The sequence below is a fragment of the Prionailurus bengalensis genome, chromosome E1, assembly GCF_016509475.1.
Source record: "Prionailurus bengalensis isolate Pbe53 chromosome E1, Fcat_Pben_1.1_paternal_pri, whole genome shotgun sequence".
Classification (NCBI taxonomy): domain Eukaryota; kingdom Metazoa; phylum Chordata; class Mammalia; order Carnivora; family Felidae; genus Prionailurus; species Prionailurus bengalensis.
In genome coordinates, this window is record NC_057347.1 from 40,819,979 (window position 1) to 40,847,118 (window position 27,140).

At 44.8% G+C, this 27,140-nt stretch overlaps 1 protein-coding gene across 10 annotated transcripts in view; it reads left to right on the forward strand.

The window, feature by feature from the left end:
* ATP6V0A1 (ATPase H+ transporting V0 subunit a1) overlaps window positions 1–27,140 on the forward strand; it is a 59,282-nt gene that overhangs the window by 27,695 nt on the left and 4,447 nt on the right. For 3 of the 10 annotated variants that reach the window (XM_043584521.1, XM_043584524.1, XM_043584522.1), the window contains exons 8-22: window positions 262–344; window positions 939–1,032; window positions 4,530–4,742; window positions 5,412–5,562; window positions 6,446–6,585; window positions 6,919–7,076; window positions 7,533–7,623; window positions 11,452–11,570; window positions 12,282–12,498; window positions 13,039–13,146; window positions 13,957–14,031; window positions 17,828–17,935; window positions 18,920–18,937; window positions 23,865–23,982; window positions 24,297–24,468. In XM_043584521.1, coding sequence (XP_043440456.1) covers window positions 262–344; window positions 939–1,032; window positions 4,530–4,742; window positions 5,412–5,562; window positions 6,446–6,585; window positions 6,919–7,076; window positions 7,533–7,623; window positions 11,452–11,570; window positions 12,282–12,498; window positions 13,039–13,146; window positions 13,957–14,031; window positions 17,828–17,935; window positions 18,920–18,937; window positions 23,865–23,982; window positions 24,297–24,468 — 1,865 coding nt within the window. The remainder of the gene's footprint in view (window positions 1–261; window positions 345–938; window positions 1,033–4,529; window positions 4,743–5,411; window positions 5,563–6,445; window positions 6,586–6,918; window positions 7,077–7,532; window positions 7,624–11,451; window positions 11,571–12,281; window positions 12,499–13,038; window positions 13,147–13,956; window positions 14,032–17,827; window positions 17,936–18,919; window positions 18,938–23,864; window positions 23,983–24,296; window positions 24,469–27,140) is intronic. The other 7 variants (XM_043584525.1, XM_043584527.1, XM_043584526.1 and 4 more) reach the window with 4 other exon arrangements.

Below are 27,140 nucleotides of genomic sequence, written 5' to 3' on the forward strand. Positions count from 1 at the left end.
CGAGGAGAATCATCTGAGCATCTGTGTTCAGCTCACGGTTGAGTTTAAAAACAAATACAGAAAGTTTTTTGTGCATTACGGATTATAGGACAAATGTTCTTATAGTGGAGCTTAAGAAATGGATGGAGGATAATAGTTCGAGTGCAGGGTTGCCGTATCCTTAAAGGACTCCCATTCCTATATCACCAAGAAAGTAGGTTATTCAAGAAATGTTCTTCCAGAGTAGAAGTCTAAATTCTCTGTTTCTGGTTTGGGGCCCAGGGTGACTACGTGCACAAATCTGTATTCATCATTTTCTTCCAAGGCGATCAGCTGAAAAACAGAGTCAAGAAAATCTGTGAAGGGTAAGAGAAATGTGCCTCCCTGAGAGTGCAATCAGAATGCCTTGACTGTTAAGCCTTAGGATACAGAATAATGAAACAATAGCCCTTTTAGTCTACCTTAATGCAATACATATATCTTCTAATAATGTTAGGGCTATTTTAAATAATTAGAAATGGTCTCAGTTCATTTTTAAAAGTACTGTCAAAACCACAATTTCCTTTCTTTGGAAAGAAAGTCATTAGGACTCATGGTTTATAAATGCTGCATTGTTCCCAGCAGTGTGCCATAGGTATTGCGCCTGTAAACTTTTCTGAAATTCTGCCTATAAGATCTCTTTTCCATGCCGTTTTTCTCTAGTAACTTATAATATGATTTGTATTACTGAGTTTTATAATTTTAATCTAAGGAAATTTAGTAGCTACAGAGAATGTCGAGATTGTTCAAATGTTACTGCTCTATCTGTAGGACACTTCCTAGTTATTCATGATCAGGGCACCACTCTGAACTAATCCTGGTTTGGTCCTTCTAGTACATTAAGATTACTTTCTGAGGTTATTTAAATTGGATAGGTTAAGAAACTTCGATGTTTGTCAGGTTGTGTCTGTATGTTCCAGGTTCCGGGCCTCACTCTATCCCTGTCCTGAGACACCACAGGAGAGAAAGGAAATGGCTTCTGGAGTTAATACCAGGATTGACGATCTCCAAATGGTAACAGAGGGCTGGAGGGCATTTTGGTGTGTGTAAAATGATGAGGGTTTTTTTGGGGTGATAGTGGGGTTCATGGGGTCTGGAGCCGACAACCAAGAAAGAATTCTTGAAGGTGTCTTTGGTGCAAAAAGGTGATTTTATTGAAGCACGGGGACAGGACCCATGGGCAGGAAGAGCTGCCCAGGGACCATGAGGGGAGACTGGTTATATACTATGGGGTTGGAGGAGGTAAAGTCCAGGGGAAGTTTCCAGTGAGATTTTCATATGCTACAGAAGACTCCCAGGATAGTGGAGGCCTAGCTATTGTCAAGCTAAGGTGGTTCTTCCCTCTAGCAAAGCATTAATATTAAGACAGTAAGGAATTCCTGGAGAAACATTTTACTCTGCCAGCCTCAAGTATTTGTCAATGGGCTGCAGGTTATAAGGAGATTGAGTTCCATCTGCCATTTCCTTCTGCCTTTGTTTCCCACATCACTGTGGAGGGGTGATGGAGACTTAGGTCCTGCAGGACTATGATCTCTATCAGTTAACCTTAGTTTTCCGCTTTCCTTTGTTCTTGGGCAGCCAGGAGTGCTGGAGGAATATCACACATATCCCATCTAGGAGTTGGGGGGCGGGTGTTGGCGGCCTGTCAGCTCGCTTTATGCTCCCTCATCAGAAATACTATAATAGAAAACCATTCTCCTTCCTTGAAACACTAACAGTTTGTTAGGCACCTACAGCAGCCAAGACACCAAAAAAAAGAAATGTCCATGGGTAACTTGTGCCCTTGGGAGTTGGGAAAAAGTTTCAGGGAATGACTGTTAAAAATAGCATTGATCATCCTTAAACGCGGCAGGAATGCTATCCATCCGAAATTGTCGTTGCTTAGTGTATTCAATTTCCCTCCTCATGAGTTTGAGGTATTTTTACAATTAAAAAAAGTATGCTTAGTTAAGAAAAAAATCAAGTAATAAAGAAGTATGCATAAAGTCCATTCCGCTGTCACACACACTCCCCCTCCAGAGGCAGCTGCTCTTGACAGCTTGGTGTGTATCTTTCTGGTCACCTTAGATCTTAATCACACAGTCTAGGCAAAGGGTCCTAGTATAACTCTAGTACCCAAGAAGAGACTGCGCGAGATTTTTACCACATCACCAGTTGGCTTATGCACTCCATTGTCACAAAGTCCTAAGGAAGGAGTCATGATTGATGCATACGTGGAAGGAAAGGGTGGCCAGTTGGAGCTTTGTTTTCTGTTGAAAGACTGTGATGATTGCCTTCTTGAAACATTAAAACATACAGTTGTCCCCCTGCCACCCACGCGTTTGCTTTCTGAGATTTCAGTTCCCCGAATCAACTGTGATTCAGAAACAGATGATCCTCCTTCTGATAACATCAGAAGGTCAGTAGTAGCCTAATGCTGGTCACACACCTACCACCACTCCCCGTACTTCATCTCCTCATGCTCATGTAGGCATCTTTTCCTCTCATATCCTCATAAGAAAAAGGGTGAGTACAGTACAGGAAGATATGTAGAGATATCACATTGACAGGACTTTTATTATAGCATGTTGTTACACTTTTATTATTAGTTATTGTCAATTGCCTAATATAATTGCCTAATTTATAAATTAAATTTCATCATGGGTATGTGTGTATAAGAAAAAACATACTATTTATAGAGTTAGGTACTATTCACCGTTCCAGGCACCCACTGGGGGTCTTGGATGGCGTCCCCTACAGATAAGGGGCGCCCTCTGTACTTAATCCCAAAGACCGTTCTTTCCAGTGGAGGCAGAATCACCAGAGATGCTGTAACTCCCATCTCAACTCCCTTTGTCCTTTTTCCCTCCAACTCCCATCTTGACCTATTGCTGGCTCCTTTGAGAAGCACTCACCTCTTTAACCAAGGGACGAAAGTTTTTAGAGCTGCTGGTGGGTGGTGGGCCAATTAGTATGTTCTGGGTTCTAGGCCTGTCTTATCCCCTCCTAGACTCATGGATAGATTTTTAAAAGGCATTGGCAATATGGCCAGAATTTGATCTTGAAAGTACCCAGCTATATGAACTGAAACTTTAAAAAGGGATTGACTGTCAAGGAGTGAGATGTGGGTGTGGGGGATGGGGAAAGAGAAAAGCAAATAGGGCATTGCTTACACGTTTATCTAGCATTCTTCCAGAAGTTTGAATGGTAATTGTAAAATTGTCAACAGCCAGAAGGAGAGAAAATAACTTTGTTCCTTTATTCTTAAGTGATACAAGAGTTTCTCTAGCCTGCAGGTTTTTTAGAAACCTGTATGGAAGTCCCCACCTACTGCCCTTCAGAAAGTAGTTACTACTTTTTTCTGAATTGACTTGATGAGCCGAGTATGACGGAGCCTTGTGCTAACATGGCTAGTGCATAACTTTTTCCTCTGTAAAGAAATGTGGAGATTTAAGGTCAGTTTCCATGCAGAAGTGTGAGTGGTGGGTTACTCGCCCTTTGGCTTAGCCCCTCTTCTGCTATTGAAATCTTAAATGGTGATTACCAAGGCAGCGGAATGTAAAGTGTCCCTTCCCTGTCTTCTACCGTGGTTTCGGTTTCGGCAGCGTGATGACTCTGAGGAAAACCTGTGCTGATTTCCAAAGGATCAGCACTGAAAATGTTTCCCTCCCCTTCCCCCAAGAAGCCTGACAGAAAGGCAAAGCCTCATCTGCCCCGTGATAACAGTGGTACGTGGCTGTCTAAATCCCCTCTAAGGCCATGAGTCCTCCTGACCCCACAGTGTCTCCTGTCTCTTGTTCCCTGGCATGGAGTCTCTTCTGGCATAGGTAGACAACGGTGCTCAGCCCTGCCTCTTTCCCATCATTCCCTGATGCTGGCTTATGTTCAGGGGATTCTGCAGCTTACTGTTCTTAAGTATGGATTTTATCAACTCCCAGGCCTATGATGATGCTGACTTCTTTGAGTTTGAGACTCCATATGGAAAGCCATTGCTCTTTAATGATCCAGGTAAAAGCCAATGACCTATATTGTGCTGTGGACTTGGTGGGAAGATAAAATATAGAAGAGCTAAAAACAATTTCCTCAGGTTTCTCTTCAGATTGAAGCTAACAGAAAATGAATATTAGTAACTAAAACTGTAATTTCTTATAATTTACCCCCCAAAAAAGCCATTCTATTTTTTTTAACGTTTCTTTATTTTTTGAGAGCGAGAGAGACAGACAGAGCACAAGCAGGGGAGGAGCAGAGAGAGAAGGAGACAGAATCTGAAGCGCTCTAGGCTCTGAGCTGTGAGCACAGAGCCTGACGTGGGGCTCGAACCCACAAACCGCAAGATCATGACCTGAGCTGAAGTCTGACGCTCAACTGACTGAGTCACTCAGGTGCCCCAAAAAAGCCATTCTAGTCTGAAGAAGAATAGGTCCCTAGCAACCCTTCTCAGAAAGCTGTGCCTCTTTCCCATTTATATGCTGAGATCTAAGACTGGTTCTGTATGTAGAAGGATCTTTCCTTGTTCCCTTCTCTCCCAAAAGGTTCTGAATCAAACAGAGGACCACCGCCAGAGGGTTCTGCAGGCGGCTGCTAAGAACATCCGTGTCTGGTTCATCAAGGTGCGGAAGATGAAGGCCATCTACCACACCCTGAATCTGTGCAACATAGACGTGACCCAGAAGTGCCTGATCGCCGAGGTCTGGTGCCCCGTCACCGACCTCGACTCCATCCAGTTTGCACTCAGAAGGGGCACGGTGAGTCCCGCACCACTAACCATGCAGCCAGGAAAAGAGGTTCCCATCAACAATAACATGAATTAATTACATTTTTGTGGCATTTTTACTTTCAGAGTTCTTGACTATACTCACCTTGTACTCCTCTTATATCCTAACCATACATCTTGTACATCTTGGTTTTCCGAATGTGGAAACTGCAGTTCAAAAAAGATGAAATGACTTGGTCGTATACCCGTGATTCTTCAGGGTAGCTCATGACCACAATGTCTGTTCCTGATCCATTCTTTCTGTCCAGCACACCACTTCTGAGGGATACCTCTGGCAGTCCCGCTTAGTAGTTAGAATTTGAAAACATTCGCTGCTTTCTCCATAAAAGGAGGAGAGAACAGCGATAATCTCAGAAAGGCAGATGATTGTCTTCAGACAAGGAAGTGCCATATTTTCTTTGGTTACACATTTTAGAACTGAATTTTTTTCACAGTAAGGATATTCTTCCCAAGACTTAATGTAAATTTTTCATCGTAAATTTTATACCTAGTTCCGGTTTCTCCCAAAGATGGGAAGATTGAGAAACAACTCACATAGAATAAAATGCACGTATTTTATATGCACAGCTTGAGGAGTTTTGATGAATATGTTCATGGTCAGGATGATCTAATTTTGCTATGTGTGCTCAATGTTTCCCAGGAACACAGTGGCTCCACTGTGCCCTCTATCTTGAACAGGATGCAAACAAATCAGACTCCCCCAACCTATAACAAAACGAACAAGTTCACATACGGCTTTCAGAACATAGTAGATGCTTACGGAATCGGGACTTACAGAGAGATAAACCCAGGTAAAAAGAGCTTGAATCTTCTAGAGGTTTGATTTTTTGTTTGTTATTTCTTCTAATGCTTCCCTTCAAATGTTCTTGAATAACTGGCTTAAAACTAACAGTATTGTCAAGATCTCAGCTCTAGTGTCATTCCTGTAAAGACGTGCCCACTTTGACACAGAGAGGGAGGTTTGTTGCTGGGTGGCACTCTTTTAAGAAGTGGTTTTATAGGAATGAGCTCAGCGGATTGGATTCTTTTGTGTGCCCTCACAACTATGAAACACCTGACTTTCTCTAGCACACCATTTGCAGGAAGTACTTTAAGTTTTTTCTAAGATATCTGATATTTTTAAAAGGCTTCCCTATACCAGGTTAGACAGAGAAAATATAGCAATTACTGACCATTTTAGACACAAAGCAGATTTCACAAAGCAAAGCCAGGAGAGTTAATTATTAAATCAAGAGTCTGGGAATTCATTTTTAGCTGGAGTCTTCTACAGGACTGACTTTGCTCTGGGTTCCAGGCTTTCTCCCATGTACCTGAGAGCTTTATTCAGCTGGGAAATGGTTGCTGCACAAGAGAAGAAAGCTGGCCTGTCAAAGGAGCAGTGTCCCAGGAGTTAGAGAAAAGGAATCAAAGAACAAATTACACTGTTGCCAGGGCTAGGGACAAAACTTACATTTCCTGTGTCCTTTGTTTAAAATGCTAGCAGTAGGCCTAGATGCCATCAGAGCTGCTTTGTGAGGTCCTGTCATGGAAGGTTTTCTCTGAGAGTCTATCTGACCAACAGCTCGGGAGTAAGTCCCCTTGTACAGATCTTAGAGTACGGTGAGGAATGTGATCTTTTGGTGGTGGGCACAGTTGTCTGTACTTTGTCTTTTTCCTCCTTTGGTTTCTTTATAGCTCCATATACCATCATCACTTTCCCTTTCCTGTTTGCTGTGATGTTTGGGGACTTTGGCCATGGCATTTTGATGACCCTCTTTGCTGTATGGATGGTGTTAAGGGAGAGCCGGCTTCTCTCCCAGAAGAACGAGAATGAGGTAATGTTTGTCACATCTGTGTCAGACTGACACTTTGTAATTCCTCAAGCAGTCACTATAAAATTATGATCTGGAAGTCTTTTATTCGTGAAGTTATAGAGAAGTTACAGAGGCCATGTCAAGAAAAAGAAGTTATATTCATTTTAACACTGAAGCGGCCATGTGCTGTGAAAGTAATTTCTTGTTAGCATTGTATTTTGACCTTTACGTTAAGCTCTCTGACCCAGGGTGGGGTAAAGTGGTGTGAGAAGAAGGGTCTAGTATATTCTCAATATTGTCACGTCATGAGCCACCGAGAGTACATTTCATTGACCTCTTTCTTCTGCTTTCCAGATGTTTAGCACTGTGTTCAGTGGCCGGTACATTATTCTACTGATGGGTGTGTTTTCCATCTACACTGGCCTCATCTACAATGATTGCTTTTCCAAGTCTCTTAATATCTTCGGGTCATCCTGGAGCGTACGGCCAATGTTCTCTTTGTATAATTGGACGTAAGTTGCAAAGAAGACGAAAGTCAAAGCTTATTCCTTTCCTGTTCAGCTCTGATCTTCCAGACAAGTGGTAAACTTCTACTTCTTTCAGAAGTGGCTGACAGTGTCTCTGTTTCAGAAGAATGCAGTGTCCCCTCTTATTTATGCCCCAGCCTGGGAAGTGTTTTGTGATTCTTTCAGTACTCTCAAGAAACTGAGACTATAAATGTAGGCACATTGATTCTTTTTGTAAATTAAAAGCAGATTCCCCCAAATTCCCTGCTTGGTTATGTAGGTATATTTGTTTGTTGTGTTCTTTTGTTATTGCTGATCCCTTCTCATTCTCAGGTGCTAGTCCCTCCTCTTTTATTGAAGAGACAAGACAGTTGTAGTAGTTTCTTTTAGGACCAGTTTTTGGACCCTAGCAGTTTCCCGCTCTTGATAAAAACAAATGGAACTTTTCTTCTAACATGGTAGGGATGAGACACTTCGGGGGAACCCTGTTCTACAGTTGAATCCAGCTGTCCCTGGAGTTTTTGGTGGACCATACCCTTTTGGCATTGATCCAGTAAGAGCACTTCTTTCCTATATGTCTAACACCAGAGTTTTAAACTGTAACCTTGAAGTGAGAGAATTAAGTTGAAGATAAATGGTTATTTGGTTTTCAGCTGAAGGTTGTTTTTTTTTTTTTAAGTTTATTTGTTTATTTTGAGAGAGAGAGAGAGAGCACACACATGCAAGCAGGAGAGGGACAGAAACAGAAGGAGAGAGAGAATCCCAAGCAGGCTCTGCATTGTCAGCGCAGGGGCTCAATCCCACAAATGGTGAGATCATTGCCTGAGCCGAAATCGAGAGTCGGACACGTAACCTACTGAGCCCCCCAGGCGCCCCTTCAGTTGACATGTTTTTGGAAAGCCTTTTGTGTATTTGTCCAGAGTACTTCCAAACCATAAGAGACCCAAGTGCCTTGGGGACCCAAATAATTTTTCCTGCACTACTTATTTCAGAGATGGCTAATAATTTTGACCCTGGGAAGATTGATTTTCAAGACTCCTTCCCAATTTATTTCTGTTTAACTTAGTTTAGCAGGTATTTTAACAAAGCAGAAATAGTCCTTTCCTATGGGTTTTAGATTTCCATTCTTATCTTTATATACTTAAAAAACTTATCCCAGAATTAAAAAAAAAATACTTAGGCAAATAAAGTGTGATCAAATCTTTTGTATTGTGTGCTTAAAAGGGGGGTGGGGGGAGATTTAAAAATGATTTAAGGAGTACAGCATTCCAGAGGAAAAACACATCATTATGGGTCATAAAGATCAAGGTTTCTTATAAAAAATGGGTATTAACTTGGCCTTTAAAAAATGTTTCAGATTGGTATAGGTGAGAAGTGTGTACAAAATCATATAGGTGGGGAAATACAAGGTTATTTATTTTTATTATTATAAGAGCAGATGTTACAGAAATGCTTACTGTGGGCCAAGCACTGAACTCTGCCCTTAGCATATCTGATTTCCCCTCCAACGGTTCTTTTTTTTTTTTCCCTTCCAAATTTTTATTAAATTCTAGTTAGTTAACATGTAGTGTGATATTAGTTTAGGAGTAGAATTTAAGGATTCATCACTTACCTACAACACCCAGTGCTCACCCCAACAAGTGCCCTCTTTAATACGCATCACAGTCTAGCCCATCCCCCACCCACCTCCCTCCATCAACCTTCAGTTTATTCTGTCTTTAAGAGGCTCTTACAGTTTGCTTCCCTCTCTCTTTTTTTCTTCCCTTCCCATATGTTCATCAGTTTTGTTTCCTAAATTCCACATACAAGTGAAATCATCTAATATTTGTCTTTCTGACTTACTTCACTTAGCATAATACTCTCTGGCTCCAGCCATGTCATGGCAGATGGCAAGCTTCCATTCTTTTTGATGGCTCAGTAATACTCCATTTTATATATACCACATCTTCTTTACCCATTCATCAGTTTACAGACACTAGGGCTCTCCCCTCAAACAATTCTATCAGGGAAATACTGCTATCCCTATCATGCAGATAAGAAAACCAAGGCTTGGAAAGGTTGGATAACATTTCACACATGCATTTAACAAATGTTTATTGAATCCTTGTCTGCAGGCATAGTGCTTGCTGGGGGAAACACAGAATTGTAAGATGTAGCTCCTGGCCTCAAGTAGCTTAGAGTCTAATAAAAATATTAGGTAACATTTATATAGGGTTCTGTAGTTAACAGAGTGTTTCGTTGTTGTTGATGTTGTTTTACGTACATCTCATGTGACGCTTAAGGGTAGGTGTTGAGTTTGATGTGCCTGTGGGATGCACAGGTGAAATGTCCATCAGGCAATTGGAGCCGTAGAACTGAATTTCAGGGAAAATGGGCTGGAGAGAGAACCAGCCACATGTTTTGAGATTAGAAGTCACCGAGGATAAGCTCCTTGCAAGGAGGCCAGTTCAGAAAAAACGCCAGGCTCGCTGGTGGAAGGTCTGGCTTATCAGGTTACTGAGTTCACACTTTATCGTAGAGAAGACAGTGGGGGTGTGAGGTAGGTTTGGGCACAGGGAAGTGACTGCAACAGAGTCAGTGATTTAGGAAATGTGATTTGATGGCCAAGTAGAAGCAGAGAACTGCGGGAAAATATTACAGATGTCCAGGCCCTTAGGTGACAAAGCTTAAGGCAACTAATCTTTAAAAATAGATGGAATGACAGCATTAAGGGTACGTGATCAGTAAAACACAGACCGGGGAAACATCTACAAAATAAATGTTCCAACTTTTTAAAATATTTTGTAAGGAATTAAAAAGGAGAGCTGAAAGGAGAATTTATAGATTAGAGATTGAAGAGCTGTGTCAGTAATCAATGTAGAGACCTGATCTGTACCCTACTTTTGAATAAATGAATTATTTTTAAAAATTGGGGCACAATCAGGGAAATTTAAATACTGAGTGTGTGTTTCATGGTATTAAAGAATCATTGTTAATGTTTTTGGGGGTGATAACAGCATTGTGGTTATGTTTTGATAATGAGTGCTTACCAGGGCACCTGAGTGGCTCAGTAGGTTGGGTATCCGACTTTGGCTCAGGTCGTGATCTCGCGGTTTGTGAGTTCAAGCCCCACGTTGGGCTCTGTGCCGACAGCTTGGAGCCTGGAGCCTGCTTCAGATTCTTTGTCTCTGTCCCTCTCTCTCTCTCTGTACCTCACCCGCTCACGCTCTGTCTCTCTCTCAAAAATAAACATTAAAAAAATTTTTTTAAGTAAAATAAAAACGAGTGCTTACCTTTTAGAGATATGTACTGAAGTATTTACAGTTAAAATTATATGATATCTGAACTTGGCTTCCAAATAATAGGGAAGTGGGGAGTAGGTTGTGTGATGAAATAAGATTGACCTTGAGCCAGTAGTAATTTTTCAGGGGGGCACCTGGGTGGCTCAGTCAGTTGAGCATCTGACTCTTGATTTCAGCTTGGGTCCCATGATCCCAGGATCATGAGATTAAGCCCTAGGTTGGGCTCTGCATTGAGTGTGGAGCCTACTTGAGATTATGTTTCTCTCCCTCTGCCCCTCTTCCCCACTAGCGTGTGCTCTCTCTCTCTCTCTCAAAAAAAAAAAAAAAAAAAAGTATGCAAGCTGGATCATAGGTAAATGGGAATTTGTTATACTGTCTACTTAAGTCTATGCTTAGAATTTTCATAATTAAAAAAAGCTTTCAAATAGGTAAATAAGGGCTCCTGGCTGGCTCAGGTGTTAGAGCACATGACTTTTTCTTGATCATGATTTCAAGTCCCACTTTGGGCATAAAGCTTACTTTAAAAAAAAAAAATTGGGTGGCTCCTGGGTGGCTCAGTTGGTTAAGCGACCGACTTCAGCTCAGTTCATGATCTCTCCCTCTGTGAGTTCAAGCCTCGTGTCGGGCTCTGTGCTGACAGCTCAGAGCCTGGTGCCTGCTTCAGATTCTGTCTCCCTCTCTGTCTGCCCCTCCCCCACTCATGCGCACGCATGTGCGGTCTCTCTCTCTCTCTCTCTCTCAAAAATAAATAAATGTTAAAAAAATTTTAATTAAAAAACTAAAAAAAAAAAAATTGGTGAGGGGCACATGGGTGGTGCAGTTGGTTAAGCGTCTGACTCTTGATCTTGGCTCAGGTCATGATCTCAGGGTTTGTAAGTTCAAGCCCCACATTGGGCTCTGAGCTGATGGTGTGGAGCCTGCTTGGGATTCTGCCACTCCTTCTCTCTGCCCCTCCCCTGCTTGTATGCACATGTGTGCACACACTCACTCTCTCTGTCTCAAAGTAAGTAAATACTAAAAATTGTTTTAATATTGGTGCATAATAATGTCCCATTCATGAACTCTTTATAATGCTTTTTTGTTTCCTTGGATTGTGATAGATCTGGAACATTGCTACCAATAAACTGACCTTTCTCAACTCCTTTAAAATGAAGATGTCTGTTATCCTTGGCATCATTCACATGATGTTTGGAGTCAGCCTGAGCCTCTTCAACCATACGTGAGTTGCTGTATTTCTGTCTCAGGAACACGCATAATTTAGATAATGCTTTCGCCTAAAGAAATCATGACATCTTTGGAGAGGGATTAATAACTCAGAACCCTATTCTACATTAAAGAGGTGCTTTTTATAAAAATCTCATATTCTTAAATGAGGCTTAATTAGCATTAGTCCCTTAACAATTTACAATTGTAGTAAAGCTCTTTGAAAAACTTTATGTCATTTTCATCAAAATGAGTGAGGTATTTTTTTTTCTCTTGATGTGTAACTCACATAAAATTATAAACTATGGTCCCAGAAGGTACTATATTTTCCAGTCTCTTTCTGATGGGAAAAGTTTGGTGGTGGGGGGTGGGGGTGGGGGTGGGGGTGGTACTGGAACTGTCCAAGGTCCAAAAATTTAGAAGTCACAATTAATCCTGCTTCTCTCTGTTGCCTTCAGTGCATCTGGCTGTTGCTTCTTAAAGTGATAAAGACAGAATTGAGGGAAGTGTAGGTAGGAGATCTAGTGAGTACTCCATTTGGTCTGGGGGTGACCCTGGGTCTGTTCACTGTTTTGTTTTTAATTTTAATTTTTTTTAAAGTAAGCTCTATATCCAATGTGAAACTTGAACGGACGACCTTGAGATCAAGAGCCGCATGATCCACCGACTGAGCCACCAGGCGTCCCTGGATCTGTTTGCCTTTAACATTTTTTTTCTCTCTTTTTAGCTATTTCAAGAAACCCCTGAATATCTACTTTGGATTTATTCCTGAAATAATCTTCATGACCTCTTTGTTTGGCTACTTGGTTATCCTCATATTTTACAAGTGGACAGCCTATGATGCTCATACATCTGAGAAGGCTCCAAGCCTTCTGATTCATTTCATAAACATGTTTCTCTTTTCCTACGGTGACTCTAGTAATGCGATGCTTTATTCTGGACAGGTGAGTCAACCCAGAGGTAGACTGGCTTAGGTGGTTCCCTCAATCAGGAAGCCAGATATTTCTCTTCTTTTCTTTTTTAATGTTTGTTTAGTTTTGAGAGAGAGAGTGCATGCATGCACAAGTGGGGGAGGCTCAGAGAGAGGGGGACAGAGGATCAAAGCGGGCTCTGTGCTGACATCAGAGAGCCTGATGCGGGGCTTGAACTCATGAACTGTGAGATCATGACCTGAGCCAAAGTCAGATACTCAACTGACTGAGCCACCCAGGTGCCCCAGGAAGCCAGATATCTGCAAAAGCCTTTAAAAATCTCTTTCTGTGGTGTTGGTATTCAGCCCATACCTTCAGACCTAAATTCAGCCCATCCTCCTTAGCATCCTATCAGATCATTCTTGGGCTTTGCCACAATATCTGCTAATTAGTTTGAGAAACTGGATGGTGTCATTCATAGATCAGTAAGAAAATACTGTTTGGGGGAAATTTGTGCTAGAGTTGGAAACTGCATGTTTGATTAATGTGATGTGCCTTGTCCTTACTTTGTAGAAAGGAATTCAGTGTTTCCTGGTAGTGGTCGCGCTACTGTGTGTACCTTGGATGCTGCTATTTAAACCACTGGTCCTTCGCCATCAATATTTGAGGAGGAAGCATTTGGTGGGTGTATTTTTATTGCTGAAAGATACTAGATTTTTTTCCCCTTGAGAGCAAGGCAATTCCTCATCAGATATAATGAATTGTGCATAAGACTACATCCTCTTAAAACGCACTTGTGTCATATCCCAGCATGTGCATTGGACCTGATGAAAAAAAAAATTTTTTTTAAACCCATGTATTTGCTGCTCGAACATCTGGATTCAGCTTTGAGTAGCTTAGGTACAGGAAACAAGTCATAAGTTTCTGCCTTTCTTGGTCATGCTTTGCTCATGCTGTGCTCAGCAAAATCCAGGTCTGGGCCTGCTTAGATGCAACCTCAGCCAAATCAGGGCTGCAGGAGCTACAGGTGGGTGAACCCACTCATGTGGTTTGCCTGGGCAACCACAGGGCTGACGCTGAGACATTTTCGTTTAAAATGAGACCATGATACTTTCACCAATTGAGACATCTGGGAAAAAGGTTTTTTTTTTTTTAAATGCCGCACATAAACTTGTGTTTACTCAATGTATGTGTGCTTATGAATTCTATACACACACACACACACACACACACACCCCAAATTTTCATTTCTGGCTATGCAATAATGATTACTTATTACACTGCCTAATAAAACCCAAAAGATCTTATTGCATGACTCTCATACGGCTGTTAGATTATTATTCCTGTTGGAGAGCAGCTGAGTTACAAGACCCTCCTTCTCCCTTTTCTGACCATCTTCATCCTTCCATGTACCCTCCATTCGTCTCCCCGCCTCACTCCCGCCCTCTTTTGTTTCTTTCTCCCTTCCTCTTCTCTTCCATTCACTATCAGGAAGGGCAGCCTGTGGAGGCCCCAGTCAGCCCAACCCCGAGCCAGCAGGGACTAGAGGCAGCAGCGGCTGCAACAGTGAGTGAATTAAAACTGACAAACCATCACATTTTGTGTAAAGAGGTGGCAAACAGTGCAGCAGAATTCTTTTCAGTTATATGGAGAGCATGGGACATGTGTGCTCTTGGGAAGTCCATCCTTTTATCTCATTGGGACAAAGATAGGAAAGACTTCCACCTCTTACGAGTAGATTCTAATATCATCTTTATCATTGGTCTACTAAGTTTCTATTCAAATTTGTAAGTACAGTCATGTCTATGGGAGGAAAGTGGCTATTGTACCCTCTCAGAATCCCGTCATCTTAATGGGATATATTTTGTGACCACGTATTAGATGTTTTTTCTGCATGGAGCAAGAACATTTCTGTGATTCTTGAATAAATCTCCCTGCTCTTTAAACTTCTGCTTCGGAGTGATGCTTGGACATTTGGTCCATTTTAGCTATGACTTACTCTCCTGCCAGTCAGAGCTTATACATGTCTACTTTTTTGCAAGAGACTCAGAAGCCCTCATGTCCTCAGCTGTTCCATTGAGACCTCCACTCCGCCATGTGTCTCGTGTGTCTTCTGCATCTGGTACAATAACCAAAGTCATCTGTTTCGACTTTCCTTCTTCAAATACTAACTCATGATTCAGCAACAGCACTTTGAATGTTAAGTATTTCAATATTTTTCCTGAAAAACATCTCTTAACCAAACTGTTTTAATGTGCTAATATCAACTTAGCCCGGTGTATTCTAGGTAATCAGTAAGATTTAAAAAATCTCACCAGCAGTAATCACACATGTACTCTTATGATCTAGTGGCATCATACTCCTTTATAAGAAAATGAAATATTTAGATGGATAGCTCTTTCCTTCATTAGGTGTTTCTGATCATTTTAAACCTAGAAAACTGCTGTAATCCTTCTAGAACTAATCTAAAAGGGCTGGTATTTTGGATCAGAAGATAGTTTAATGTTACCGTTTGAAATTATTTTCAAACGGATTTACTCTCTCCTTTGAGAAATGTTTTAAGTTCACAAACCACATACTATCCATTATTGACATTCTTTCCACGTGCCCTTCTTTCTGTTAGTCTTAGCCTATTTAGGATGTGCTTCTGATGCATCCGTTTTGGTGCTTGTAACTCTGTTACCCTCTTCTACAATATTGTCCAAGTGAAACGTCCCCCGTCTGGAAACCTGCACCTTCGTAGAGTCTTCTTAGCCCACTGGTTCTTCCGCGAAACGTCTGGTTCTATTGAGCCTCGTGAAAGCTTCAAGACGATCATTTCACAAGGACTCTGGATTCTTGACCCTAAGGGCTGAGGAGACAATCACTGATCTGTGTTTGTTCTGTTCTTTGTCCTTTGGGTTGTCTGTAAGCAGTGTATCATAGTTTAATGTTTTCTTTTTTCTGCTGATGTGTATGTCTCATCTCCCCTTCCTGTAATTTTCATGTCCTGTGTCCTGAAAGGACACTTGCTAGTGTCTGGCTGAGAGGTTTACCCTGTCTGCCCCTCACTCTGTCTGCTGGTTGGGAAAAGCTTCAGAAATGACCTTCCGCTTTAGGATCCTTAAAGCCTGAAGCCTGCCTCAACCCTGTAACCCGTGCCAGGATATGCTGGGGTCCTCTCCTGTCACCAGTGCCCTTTTTGTACTTCCAGTCCACCTGCTGAGGTCTGTCAGGTGTAATGTTTGCATGACCTGGAGGTGCCCAGGGTCTCGGTGCTTCCCGAATCTGAGTACACATCAGAATCACCTGGTGACCTTTACGTTTGTTTCTTAGAGTATTAAAACAGAAGAAGTAATAAAGACAGTCCACAGTTCCATGACCCAGACAATCCTCCACTGACATTAAAAAGTAAAATTAAAGCAATAGGTTAGAAAATGCAAATAGTACTGAAAGTGAAAGTGCCCCTGTCCCTGGACTCCTTCTCCTACTCAAAGGCAGGGGAATTTTGCCTCCAATATTTTTCTGCATATATCAGCATATTGCTATCATCTATTGATATAAATATGTAGATGTATTTGTACATGTGTATGTATACACGTTTAAAACATACTAGGAATTGTGTTTTAAACTGTAGCACTCTTTTGCCCCTTGATTTATTAAGTTTAAAAATTTTTAGTGTATCCTGGGAGATTGTTTCACTCTTTTTTTTTTAATTTTTTTGTTTTTAATGTTTATTCATTTTTGAGAGACAGAGAGAGACAGCATGAATGGGCAGAGAGAGAGGGAGACACAGAATCTGAAGCAGGCTCCAGGCTCTGAGCTGTCGGCACAGTGTTTCACTCTTTTTCATAGTTGTCTGGTATTCCATAGAACATTCTGTTGGATATGCTAAAATTGTGTAATCACTGTCATTGATGGATGTGTTGGTTGTTCCCAATTCTCTGCTATTATAAATACAAATGCAGGGAACATCCTTGTCCACATATGTTGATAAAATTTCATAAACATAGATGTTCCCAGTGGTGGGGGTCTCAAAGGGTATGTGCATTTTTTTGTGCTTGAATTTTCAAGGTAGACAATAAATGCTTATACAGTTTGTACGTGGGGAAATATTTTTTAAAATACAGATTTTCTGGGCCCCACCCCAGATCTACTAAGTATACAATTTCCGGGGGTAGTATTTGAGAATCTCTTTAATTTCAAGGTGATTCTGATGCAGCTGGCTCCCTGACCAGCACGGAAGAAGCCCTGCTTCAAGGAGAAGGAGAATTTGCCCAAGCACTGAGTTCTGGTGGTCAGTCAGCTGTAGTAAAAGCTGCACACCAAAAGATGAAGCTTCGAGTAGGGACTTCCGGGCAGTGGAGCAAACCTGTTGGCACATTGTGCTGCTGCCCAGAAGGCCGATTTGCAGGAGAAAAGTTTTTGAACTCTTGCCTCGTTTGGGGTCCCTGATCAGAAACCATAAGAAGTGGGCCCAGGACCTGTTTCTTTAGCTCCTGTTCACTCTGGCGGGTTAGCACTCATTGGGATTTGTCTGACTTAACCCCAGTTCTGCCTGGTTTTGTACTCAAAGAGTCCTTTTGTCTCAGTAAGCCCAAGCTTTTCCAAGTCAGGTTGACTTAGAAATTCTGGTTCTGGAGAGCCCGCTGAACACTATGCCTGGGAAACTGGAAGCAAACACCCATTTGGCATTTGCCACATGCCTGGAAGAGAGTTGTTGTAACACTCCAGAATCCTCCATTGAAGGAAAGGGGACTTTTCATTCCTTTTTTTTTTTTTTTTTTTTTTGACCTCAGTATTCTCTGGCCGCAAGCTGATGTCCATATAGATTTCTCCCTTCCCTGATCTAGGAAGTTCTTTGTTCCTGGGCAGAAACCCAGTATGCTTCTGGGAGAAGTTGCTGGAACTCTTGGGTTCCAGTTGAAAGTTTATCAGACCAGGTTATGGTCACCATGTCATTTGGCTCCACTCCCTCTTAGAAAGTCTGATCTTTAGTTCTAGAAAAACTTAGACCACTGACAACTTCACAGATAGAGCTACACTCATTGCAAGAGTCCGTTCAGGTTAAGCTTTTCATTCAAGCAGTCATCTCAGTTAGTGTTGACCAAGGCCAGGTTGGTGAGTCTTGGTGCAGCAGGCTGCATGTTTCCTCTGATCAGAATGAGGTGGTAAATGTAGTTGGGGCTGGGGCTGGGGCGGCGCTGGTTGGGGTGGGAACAGTGGTTTGTTTTTACTTGGCTGTTGGATCAGCGGGTTTTGATTTTGTTGTGAGAATATATGCTTTTCTGAGGTTTGTATGTACTAACCATCACCCTTCCCCACTCACAGAATGTCACATTAAAGCCCAGGCAAATTCTACTCTTTCTGTTCATCTGTGTAGGGAACTCTCAACTTTGGTGGGATCAGGGTGGGCAACGGACCGACAGAGGAGGATGCTGAGATTATTCAGCATGACCAGCTCTCCACCCATTCAGAGGACGCAGAAGAGGTAAGATCCAGTGGCGTGGGCTTCCTCTCCTTCTACTGTGGGTCAGCCCTAGGCTTATGTGCATAGGAGGCCTCCCTACAGTCTTCTTAGAAAATGAAAATACTAATACTAATGATCAGCCTGCCTTCTGGGCCTCTTAGGGCACCACAGCTTTTTCCAGTGGGCCTGCTCTGAACTCTAGGTGTCACCGGCAGCGCCCATAGCAGTTTTGCTTCATGGTCCGAACTTGAATTCCGAGTTGCCTGCAGTATTCTGCGCGCAAATCTCAATTACTAACTGTGCTCCTGGGGACCGAGGGCAGCGGAGGCCCCGGCTTCCCAGGTCTTATTACCAGAAACACAGGCCCTTTAGGGCAGCCTCTTCATCCCTTGCCCCTTCCAGGAATGGTTCCAGTTGGAACTGTAATCGCCGGTCCTTTTAAAGTCTTGTCCCACGAATCTGCTCTCTGTGGCAGATACATTATTTGCGCTTTTGAAAAATGTTATTTGCCTACTTTTTACAGGGAGGGTGAAAAGCAGTAAGGTCAAATTAGACTTTTCCTTAAACCACCACCTCCAAGCTGCTTTTTAAAATCTGGTCTGCTTGCCTTGACCCCTCATGCCACAGAACCTGTGAACTGAACTTGTGAATGTCATCTATTTGTTATATTCTTTTTTCCCCCTTGTTATGTTCTTTTTCAAGCAAATAGAATAGGAGTTGAGGACCCAGGTGACTGAACTTTTCAGTCTAACTGACCACTTCCACTGTGTGTATGACATTTGTAAAAAGGAATTGCAAGGGTTGGGGTGCCTTTAAAAAATATGTATCTTCATGCTCTAAATCCTGCTGGTTTTGCTCTCTGTATGCTGAGCATGTCTGCCTCCAGCACGTTAGACCCATTTAACATTAATGGTCTTCCCCGAGAAACAGTCAGTAACCTTGTGCTTATGACTCGTGACCTTGTGTGGCATGGCTTCCCACTAAGTGTAAATTTGTGTTTTCAAGCCTACCGAGGACGAAGTGGTAAGAAACAAGCTGGCTTTGCCTTCATGTTTATCTGGGGCTTCTCTTCCCATCCTTGTGATCACTCTGCTGACCCTGCCGCAACCCTGGGGCCACACGTGACACCTGTGTGTCCTGCATCTCACTGGCCATTTCTAACCAGTCCGTGAACCTGTGTTCTGAGAACATCCGTCTCCATTAACTGCATCTCATGTCGGTCACCTCTGTCTTTGTTTCGTTGACTTTGCTGATCTAATACCTCTGAGAATGGCTTTGAAAGGAGCTACAAGTAATGTCTGCATTGGCATTCTTGAAGTGACCCCCTTGGGGGTCAAATCCCATTGGTCTTTGCCTTCCTGTCCTGTGATGTTATGTATGGTATGGTCGCTCTGCTGCTGGGAGTAGCTGTTTCCTCCTTGCTCCTCTGAGAGCTTGTGAGTAAAGCTCACCCTTCCTCCCTGTCTGAGATGCAGCCACCCTCTTCCTACTGTCCTCATCAGCTTGATGATGCTTGAAGTGAGAATTGCTGGACCCTCGCTTGGGGTCAGTTGTACCTCCACTATGACCCAGGTGGGAGGGAGACAGCTTTCAAGAGGAGGCTTTGCCTCTCCGATACATCCCAGAAAAAACAATCCCAACTGCATGAAAGGAGTTCATATTAATACCAGGTAATAGAATCAAAGTTGGCTATTCAGGCCACATTTGGAGTAGAAGGCCTTTGAGCTCGGCAGTAATTCATTTAGCAATACGCACATTTTGAATTGGGTGTTTTAAAGGCCTTGCTGCACTGTTTGCATCTTCCCCCAAAACTTTTCTCTAAAATATCTAGACCCATGAGCCCTTCCCTTTCCTGGCTCTCCTGGTCCTCTCTAAAGGGGCAGTGGGATGGGAATGGGAAAACCTTTGCTGATTCTGTGAAAAAAAAAAAAAACACAAAAACAAAAACAAAAATAAAACAAAAAAAAACCAGGCAGTGCTCGATCTTCCTGAAGGCTGGAGAGCCTCTTTTGCTGGCCTCCAGGAGCCTCTGGTTCCTTTGGACTGCTCATCTGTTCACAGTCAATGGTGGAGCTGCCTGGAAGGGCTGGCTGGGAGTGTGTTCCATGATAGTGAGGAGCCCAGTCCTCTCCCAGTAACACAACCTCCAGCAATACTGCTCTTCTAAGTGCCTTCCTAGTTGAGCACCCAATGCCATGGTCATTGTCAGAACGGTCCTCATTTGTAGCCATTCCCCAGGGGTGTTGGATATCCACACCAGATGGACTGTGATTTGGCCTCCCGAGTCTCTGGCCCCTCAGCTCCCTCAGGGGTTCAGCTTCCCATGGCTTCCTAAATAATGATGACATTTTATCAGGCACATGGGCAGTCTAGTTCTCCACAGCCAGATTTAGATCGGGTTAGAATTATCTAACCTAAAGATTTCAAACCTTTTTTTTTTTTTCTTAATCCAGCCTGGAAGTTCTTCTAGAACTTCCCCTTTTTGCTTGGCTGTGAAAACCCATTTGCCCCATGGAGGCTATTATTCCAGCATGCTAAAAGCAACAACCCCTCTCCCTGGGGAGCACTCAGTCCAGTTGCAAAGCAGGGCCAGGCTAGTTGATTGTCTGGGAAATCTTTAAAGGCTGTAACCATTCAGCAGGGGTCAGTCGCCCCTCTCCCTATTGTGTCATCTCACCAGGTGTATTCATCCCACCCATCCATCCCCACACCCACGCACCCGCCCATCCATCTGTTCATTCATCCTGCCCATCCATCCATCTGTTCATTCTTTTATCCCACCCATTCATTCATTCACCCTCTATGTGTCAAGCACTCTGTTTGGTATACAGAAACTGCGAGAAGAAAAACATAGTCCTTGCCCTCAAGGAACTCCCAGACAAATTGAGGAAACAGTCTGGGTGACAGGTGGTGTGACTGAGGTGTGCCCAGGATGCTGTGGGAACACAGAAAGAGGGCACCTGACAGGTGCTGGGGTGGGAGTGGAGAAGAGGAGACCAGGAAATGATTCCCTAAGGAAACTGTTGCTAAGCTTAGTCTGGTCAAGCAGGAGTCTCTTTGAGAGGATGATGGGAATGCAGACCCATCGGTGTGTATAGTTATCTTAAAGACACGGGCCTGCGGACCCATCACATTTGGGAGATAAGCAAGTTCATAGCTTGGCTGGAGCTTAGGGCCAGGAGTTGGAGACCAGTGAGAGGTGAGCCTGGAAGTTGCAGAAACAAGCCGCAGTAAAGTGTTTGGATAACAAGGAGCCGTCAGGGGACCGTGAAGCCGGAAGTGTCACAACACATGTGCGTGGCTCTAATGGGGGTGTTATGGGAGGTAGTGGATTGGGGAGGGGTCACAGTCTGGAGGCATGGAGACCAGCTAGTCTGATAGGAGTCGTGAAACAATTGGGAAGCCTCCAGTGAAGTGAGGCGTTTGCAGGGAGTTGGAAAGGGAGGGACCAATAATGAGATTAAGGAAGAAAGAGCTACAGGTCCCAGGGCCTTAATGAGTGTAGGCAGTGAGAGTGAGTGAGGATTCAAGATGGACTTCCAGGCTTGGGTGCCTGGGGCCCTAGTGGTGACACTCCATCAAACGTGGGACATGGAGTAGAAGTCGTGGTGGGGTCAGAGGAGAGCAGTTAATCAATCTGGGTGGCACTAGGAAGAGATATGGCACGGCCAGTTGGAAATGGGCAACACGGAGATGAAGGCGTCCATTTGGGAGTCCTAGGGGCGGCCGTCAAAGCCCTGAGTGGCAGCGCTGCAGGCAGGGTGTAAGAGCTGAGGCTGACCCTCCAGCATTTAGGGAAGAACCAAGGAACCCCCAGGGGGTAGGAGGAAAACTGAGGGGAGGCGAGTGTCTTGAGAGGGAGGCGGAAAAGGCGACCGTGGCAGAGACTGCAGAGGTTCAGTCAGGACACAGAAGGTCTGTTAGACCTCACAACTGGGAGGCAAGGGAGGGGGTGCCAGGAAGGTCAGGTGTGCGGGGCAGAGAGGGTGGAGGGCAGGGCGCAGGAGAGGAGTAGTGGATGGGCCCTGCAGGTGGAGTGGAGTGTAGACAGGGAGTCTACAGCGATTGCTCCTCAGTCACCACTGACTCATGAGGCAGTGATAGGCTCCTAAGTGCCTGGCTGATTTCTCACTAAATCCTCACCTCGGCATCATTGTCCCTCATTGTATAGAAATGAAAACTTGCCCATGGTCTAGAAGAGAGGCTTTCTCCACGTTCTCCATTCTTGTGGGAAGAACTCCGGGTAGAGTAAAACTGCTGACAAGGGGCTGGCTCTGAGGAAGCCCGGCAGTCCCTACTTTCGTAGAGCTCTTAGGAGCAGACACCAGTGCCCCTCGGAGCCAGGACCCTTCCTTCCTCTGAGCATGGGTTCTGGGTGATGGCCAACAGTGGTGGGAGAGCTCTTAGCGGCGTTGTTGGGATTGAGGTAACTAGGATTATCTTAGTTTTCAGAGTAACTAGGAGGCTTGAAGAACCTACTACAGAAGAAAAGCCCAGAAATACTCAGAGTGTAGATGGTCAGAGGTGAGGGAAACCGAGGTGGTCACCCAAAGGTGGTGTGTTGGAGCTGGCCTCTCTCCGCACTGACCACACCCCTGAGGGCCTGGGCTGTTAGCACTTTACCAGCCAGCTCCTCCTCTCATCCTGCAATTTCCCAAGACGTTTCTGGTGTCCTTTGGGAGTGGAGTCATGTGAGTCTTGAAAGAAACTGGTAAAAAATAGACTCTGACCTGAAGGCAAGGGGAGGCCCTGTGCTTCTGGGGTTCTAGGCTGGGCTGTGTGAGAGGAGCATGGGAAGAGCCCGCCTCCTGCTCTCTGGCGGCTGCCGATGGCTCCACCTGGCCGCAGGAGAGGCCTGAAGTATGCCTGATGCTTCTAGAGCATACCAGTAATTCTTCCCTGGCTGTGCTTGGAGCGGACCTACAAATGAACTCCTGAAAGCTTGTTCTACCCCTACCCCTTTACTCTGGAAACAGTTTATTTATTTATTTATTTATTTATTTATTTATTTATTTATAACATTTATTTATTTTTGAGAGAGAGAGCGTGAGTGGGGTCGGGGCAGAGAGAGAGACACACACACACACACAGAATCCGAAGCAGGCTCCAGGCTCTGAGCTGTCAGCACAGAGCCCGACTCAGGGCTCAAACTCAAGAAACGTGAGATCATGACCTGAGCTGAAGTCGGACGCTCAATCGACTGAGCCACCCAGGTGCCCCACTGTGGAAACAATTTTTGATGTTGAAAGGAAAGCTGGGAGAAAGGGAGCGTGAGAAAAACAAATACGAGAAAACAATAGATGTTATGTTTGGTCTCAGTCAACTGTAGGATTTTGTGAAACTTTTGCCAGAATTTCCCTGTGTAATCTTTTCAGAAGTGACAAAAGAAAAAGGAGGTTATCTTGTTCCCAATAGGTTATCGGAATAATGAGTGAAGTGGCTGTGGAGGCTTAGTCTCGCCTCAGCAGCTCCTGGCCTGTTGGCCGGTGGCTGAAGTGTAGCCTGGGAAGAGGCCGTTCTGCTCTCGTGGCTCAGTTAGAGTAAAGCACTTCACTCGGGCGCCATAAAGAGGAAGTTGGCTGGAGCAGGCCCAGCAGCAGGGCCCTAAGAGTCCTGGGTCCAGACAGTCCATTTCTCTGAGTGCTCTTCACTCGGCATACATTCCACCCTTGGGCTTATAGCCTAGCGAGGTAAAGAGAAGAATCTCATTAAGATGTAGGTCATTAAAATGTAGCGTATTCAGGGAAATGGGGTATCCAGTTGGGGAGCTAAGCCAGGCAGGATTTCTGGGGACGGCTGAAGACACCACCTGAATTCAACGCTGGGATTCCTGTTCCGTGTAACTGTTAGTGCTCGGGCCCAGGCCCAAAGTGCCAGGTGACCATCACGTCCTTTCTGCACATCCCCTCCCAGCCTTATATCTTCTCTCTGGTTTTTCTCCCACGAACAGTTTGACTTTGGGGACACCATGGTCCACCAGGCCATCCACACCATCGAGTACTGCCTGGGCTGCATCTCCAACACCGCCTCTTACCTGCGGCTCTGGGCCCTCAGCCTCGCTCATGCACGTGAGTGTGTTTCTCCCAGATTGAAAATTAGGTTTTCCCCTTCTCTGGGCACTCTCTCAGATGCGGAGCTTAAATAGAGTGGAAATAACATAAAGGCGCTGGAATTATTCAGACTCCTGAGTCCCAGGAGAAAGATGTCCAGATGGGAGGACCAGCACTTTTGCCAGACTTAGCTATGCACGGTGGTCCTGCCCAGAATGCAGGAAGCCACGATGCCGCAGACACTTCAGGAGAGGGATGACAGAGCAGAATGCAAGGCCCGCAGCACCTCTTGCCAAACTGAACCGGATGTCCTGTCTCTCCCCATTCCCCAGAGCTGTCTGAGGTGCTTTGGACCATGGTGATCCACATCGGCCTCAGCGTGAAGAGCTTGGCAGGAGGTTTGGCGCTGTTCTTCATTTTCGCCGCCTTTGCCACCCTGACCGTGGCCATCCTCCTGATCATGGAGGGCCTCTCGGCCTTCCTCCACGCGCTGCGGTTACACTGGTGAGGAACAGCGAGTTCGGGGGCTGCGGACGTGTCCTTGGCTCCACTGAGGGCGGCTTTACTCTTGTACAGAATCCAGAGACGCTAGGAAGTGTCTGCTTTCATTCACATCATTCTGCCCAATGACCTATGTCAGGAGTGAGCATCAGGAAGTGTCCCCACAAAAGCACAGCTCACCTTTCAGAGCCCCCCAAGGGACAGTTCTCTGGTGGATGTTGTCAGATTCCTTCTCCCTTTAGCATTCTTCACTGCTCTTGAGTATGGCTTAAAAGACTGAGGTTGTTGGTTGGTTTGGTTGTGTGTTGTTTTTTTTTTTCCCCCCTTTGGCATAAACTTTCTCCTGTCTTCAGAGCGATGCAAGCAACTCTGGAGTAGATTCGCAGTCCAGGAAAGTGCTAGAGCACACTGTACCCCAGTTTTGTCCCCCTCGTTCTGTCATTGTGCCAGTGTCTTTGGGGCAGACCCCTAGCAGTTGACATAGGTAGGGGGATTCCTGGTTCCATAATGTGGAGCTCAGTTCACTGAAGCAGCACCTTCACAAGGGCAGGTTTGGGATTTGTTTGTTTTCTTTAATGTAGTTTGTGGCTCTTAATGGCTCTGCACAGAGAGAGCCAGCTCAGCCCCAGGGAGTAGGAGAGCTGACGTCTGGTCCAGGCAGTGACCCTGTGACCTCAAGTTAGCGTTGCCAGATTTAGTGAATAAAATTCCGGGACACCCAGTTAAATTTGAATTTCAGATACACAATGAATTTGCATTGGGACATGGATATGGGACATATTCGTGCTAAAAACTAGGCATCCGGTACTTTATCTGGCTTCCCTAGCTTAAGCTCTGGAAGCTCTGGACCCTCTCCCTAGAAAAACATCCCCCACAGCAGTTTTACCCATTTAGGGGGTCACAAACTCACTGGCCCTACATTAGGACCCGTAGACGAGACGATCTGTGTGGTGCTAGTGATCTCAAGCTCAGACAGGGCGTGGAAGGTTTCGTGACATCAGTTTTCTAAACCTGAACCCAAGGATCGTCTTCCCCAACCCCCTTTTCTTTGACTTTTCTCCTGACTTGGTTATGCTGAGCCCCCTAAAAAATTCCTGTTTGCTGTTGTAAATGACAGAGGGGACTGGGAGGCATGTAAGGACAGGTCGTAGCTGGGACTTACCCTTCCCTCAAAAGCTCCTTTTAAAGAACCTGTCCTGCTACGTCGGTCAATATTCTTTCTCTGGCTGGCTTTCCTCCTCCTTGCCGCCCTCCTCCCCACCCAGCTGTTGTTTATTTACTGTCCAGCCAGGAGGTTAGGAGCGCTGTGTGGCTCAGGCTGCTGGCACGCTACCCTGTTCTCAGCTTATCAGCGTTCTCTCCCCAGCACACTTCCTCAGCTGCTCGGTATGAGGGAATGTCTGTGTAACCAGCCTGTGGTGACTCACTGTTTCTTCCTTCCTTTCCCGGTCACTTCTCTGTCTCCTGAGCCCTGGGCTTGGGCCAGTCACTACCCCACCTGAATTCCAGCCCAAGTGGGGAGCCTGTTGCCTCCTCACTGGGCGGGCTGGGGAGCAGTCAAGGTGCTGGGTCAGAACCGTCTAAGCAGCGAGCTGAGCATACCCCAGGGTGAGGAAGGTCACCTGGGCTTGGGGCTACTTTCCAGAGTGAGCTGAGGCAGCTTGGGAGGTCGTGTTTTGTTGCCAGAAGGATTATTTCTTCCTCGGGCTCACCTGTGGCCTTCAGGTGAAGGTGTCTTCTCATGTCCTCACCAGTGAGCCCAAAGACCTGATGAGTGACAAGAGAGCAGACTTCATTCAGAATTAGGCGCCACTGGGTTTGAATTCCAGCTCTGCTGGATCTGGCTGGGTGACCCTGAGGAGAGCACTTACCTCCCTGAACCTCAATTTCTTTCATATGCAGAGAGGAGGGTATCCATGTAACATGGTTGCCATGATAATTAGGAAATTAATGCATATACCAAGCGACTGTCACTGTGCCCAGACACATCGTAAACTGGTGTTCAAGTGCGGGTCCCAGCCACCCTGCTTAAAAGTGGGGTGCCCTGTGGGGAGGGCATCTTGGCTGTGGTCCCTTCTAAAGAAACTGCATTACGTCTGTTGAGAGAGAGGGGACACCCCAGGGGGAGGCACATCTGAATGCCTGTAGTTTTCAAGAACAGGCTCATCAACAAACTTGTAGGTTTGTTGTTTGGGTAGTGGAAGGATCGCATAGAGGAGGAAAAAAACCAAACAGCAAAACTCCTTTATAGAGCTTTCAGAATCCCATCGTTGGAGGCTTATTTGGAGAATCGCCCTTAGTGAAAGGAGGTGAGTGGCCCGGGTGCTCATGTTCCCCCTTCTGGCCGAATGAGGATGTGCTGCAAGGATTCCCAGGTCTTCTAGTCCACCAGGACTGCAGGAACTCTGAGTAGTGGCCATCTTGTGAGACGGGACAGCTGGTCCTGCTGCAAGTGGCTGCAGGGACATTGCTGCTATTTTTCCTGGTGTCTGGCCTGGGCATCTCCCAGCCTGTCACTTGACTCCTGGTTGTCAGCTGGGGTTTCCTGATTCTGATGTAAGGGCTACCCATTTTACAGGTTTGGATGTCTTCAGTGAGGACAAGAAAAACAACATCTGCTTTGGTAACAAACAGAATCTCACTAGTGAGATTCACGTAGGGTCCTTAGGTGGTGG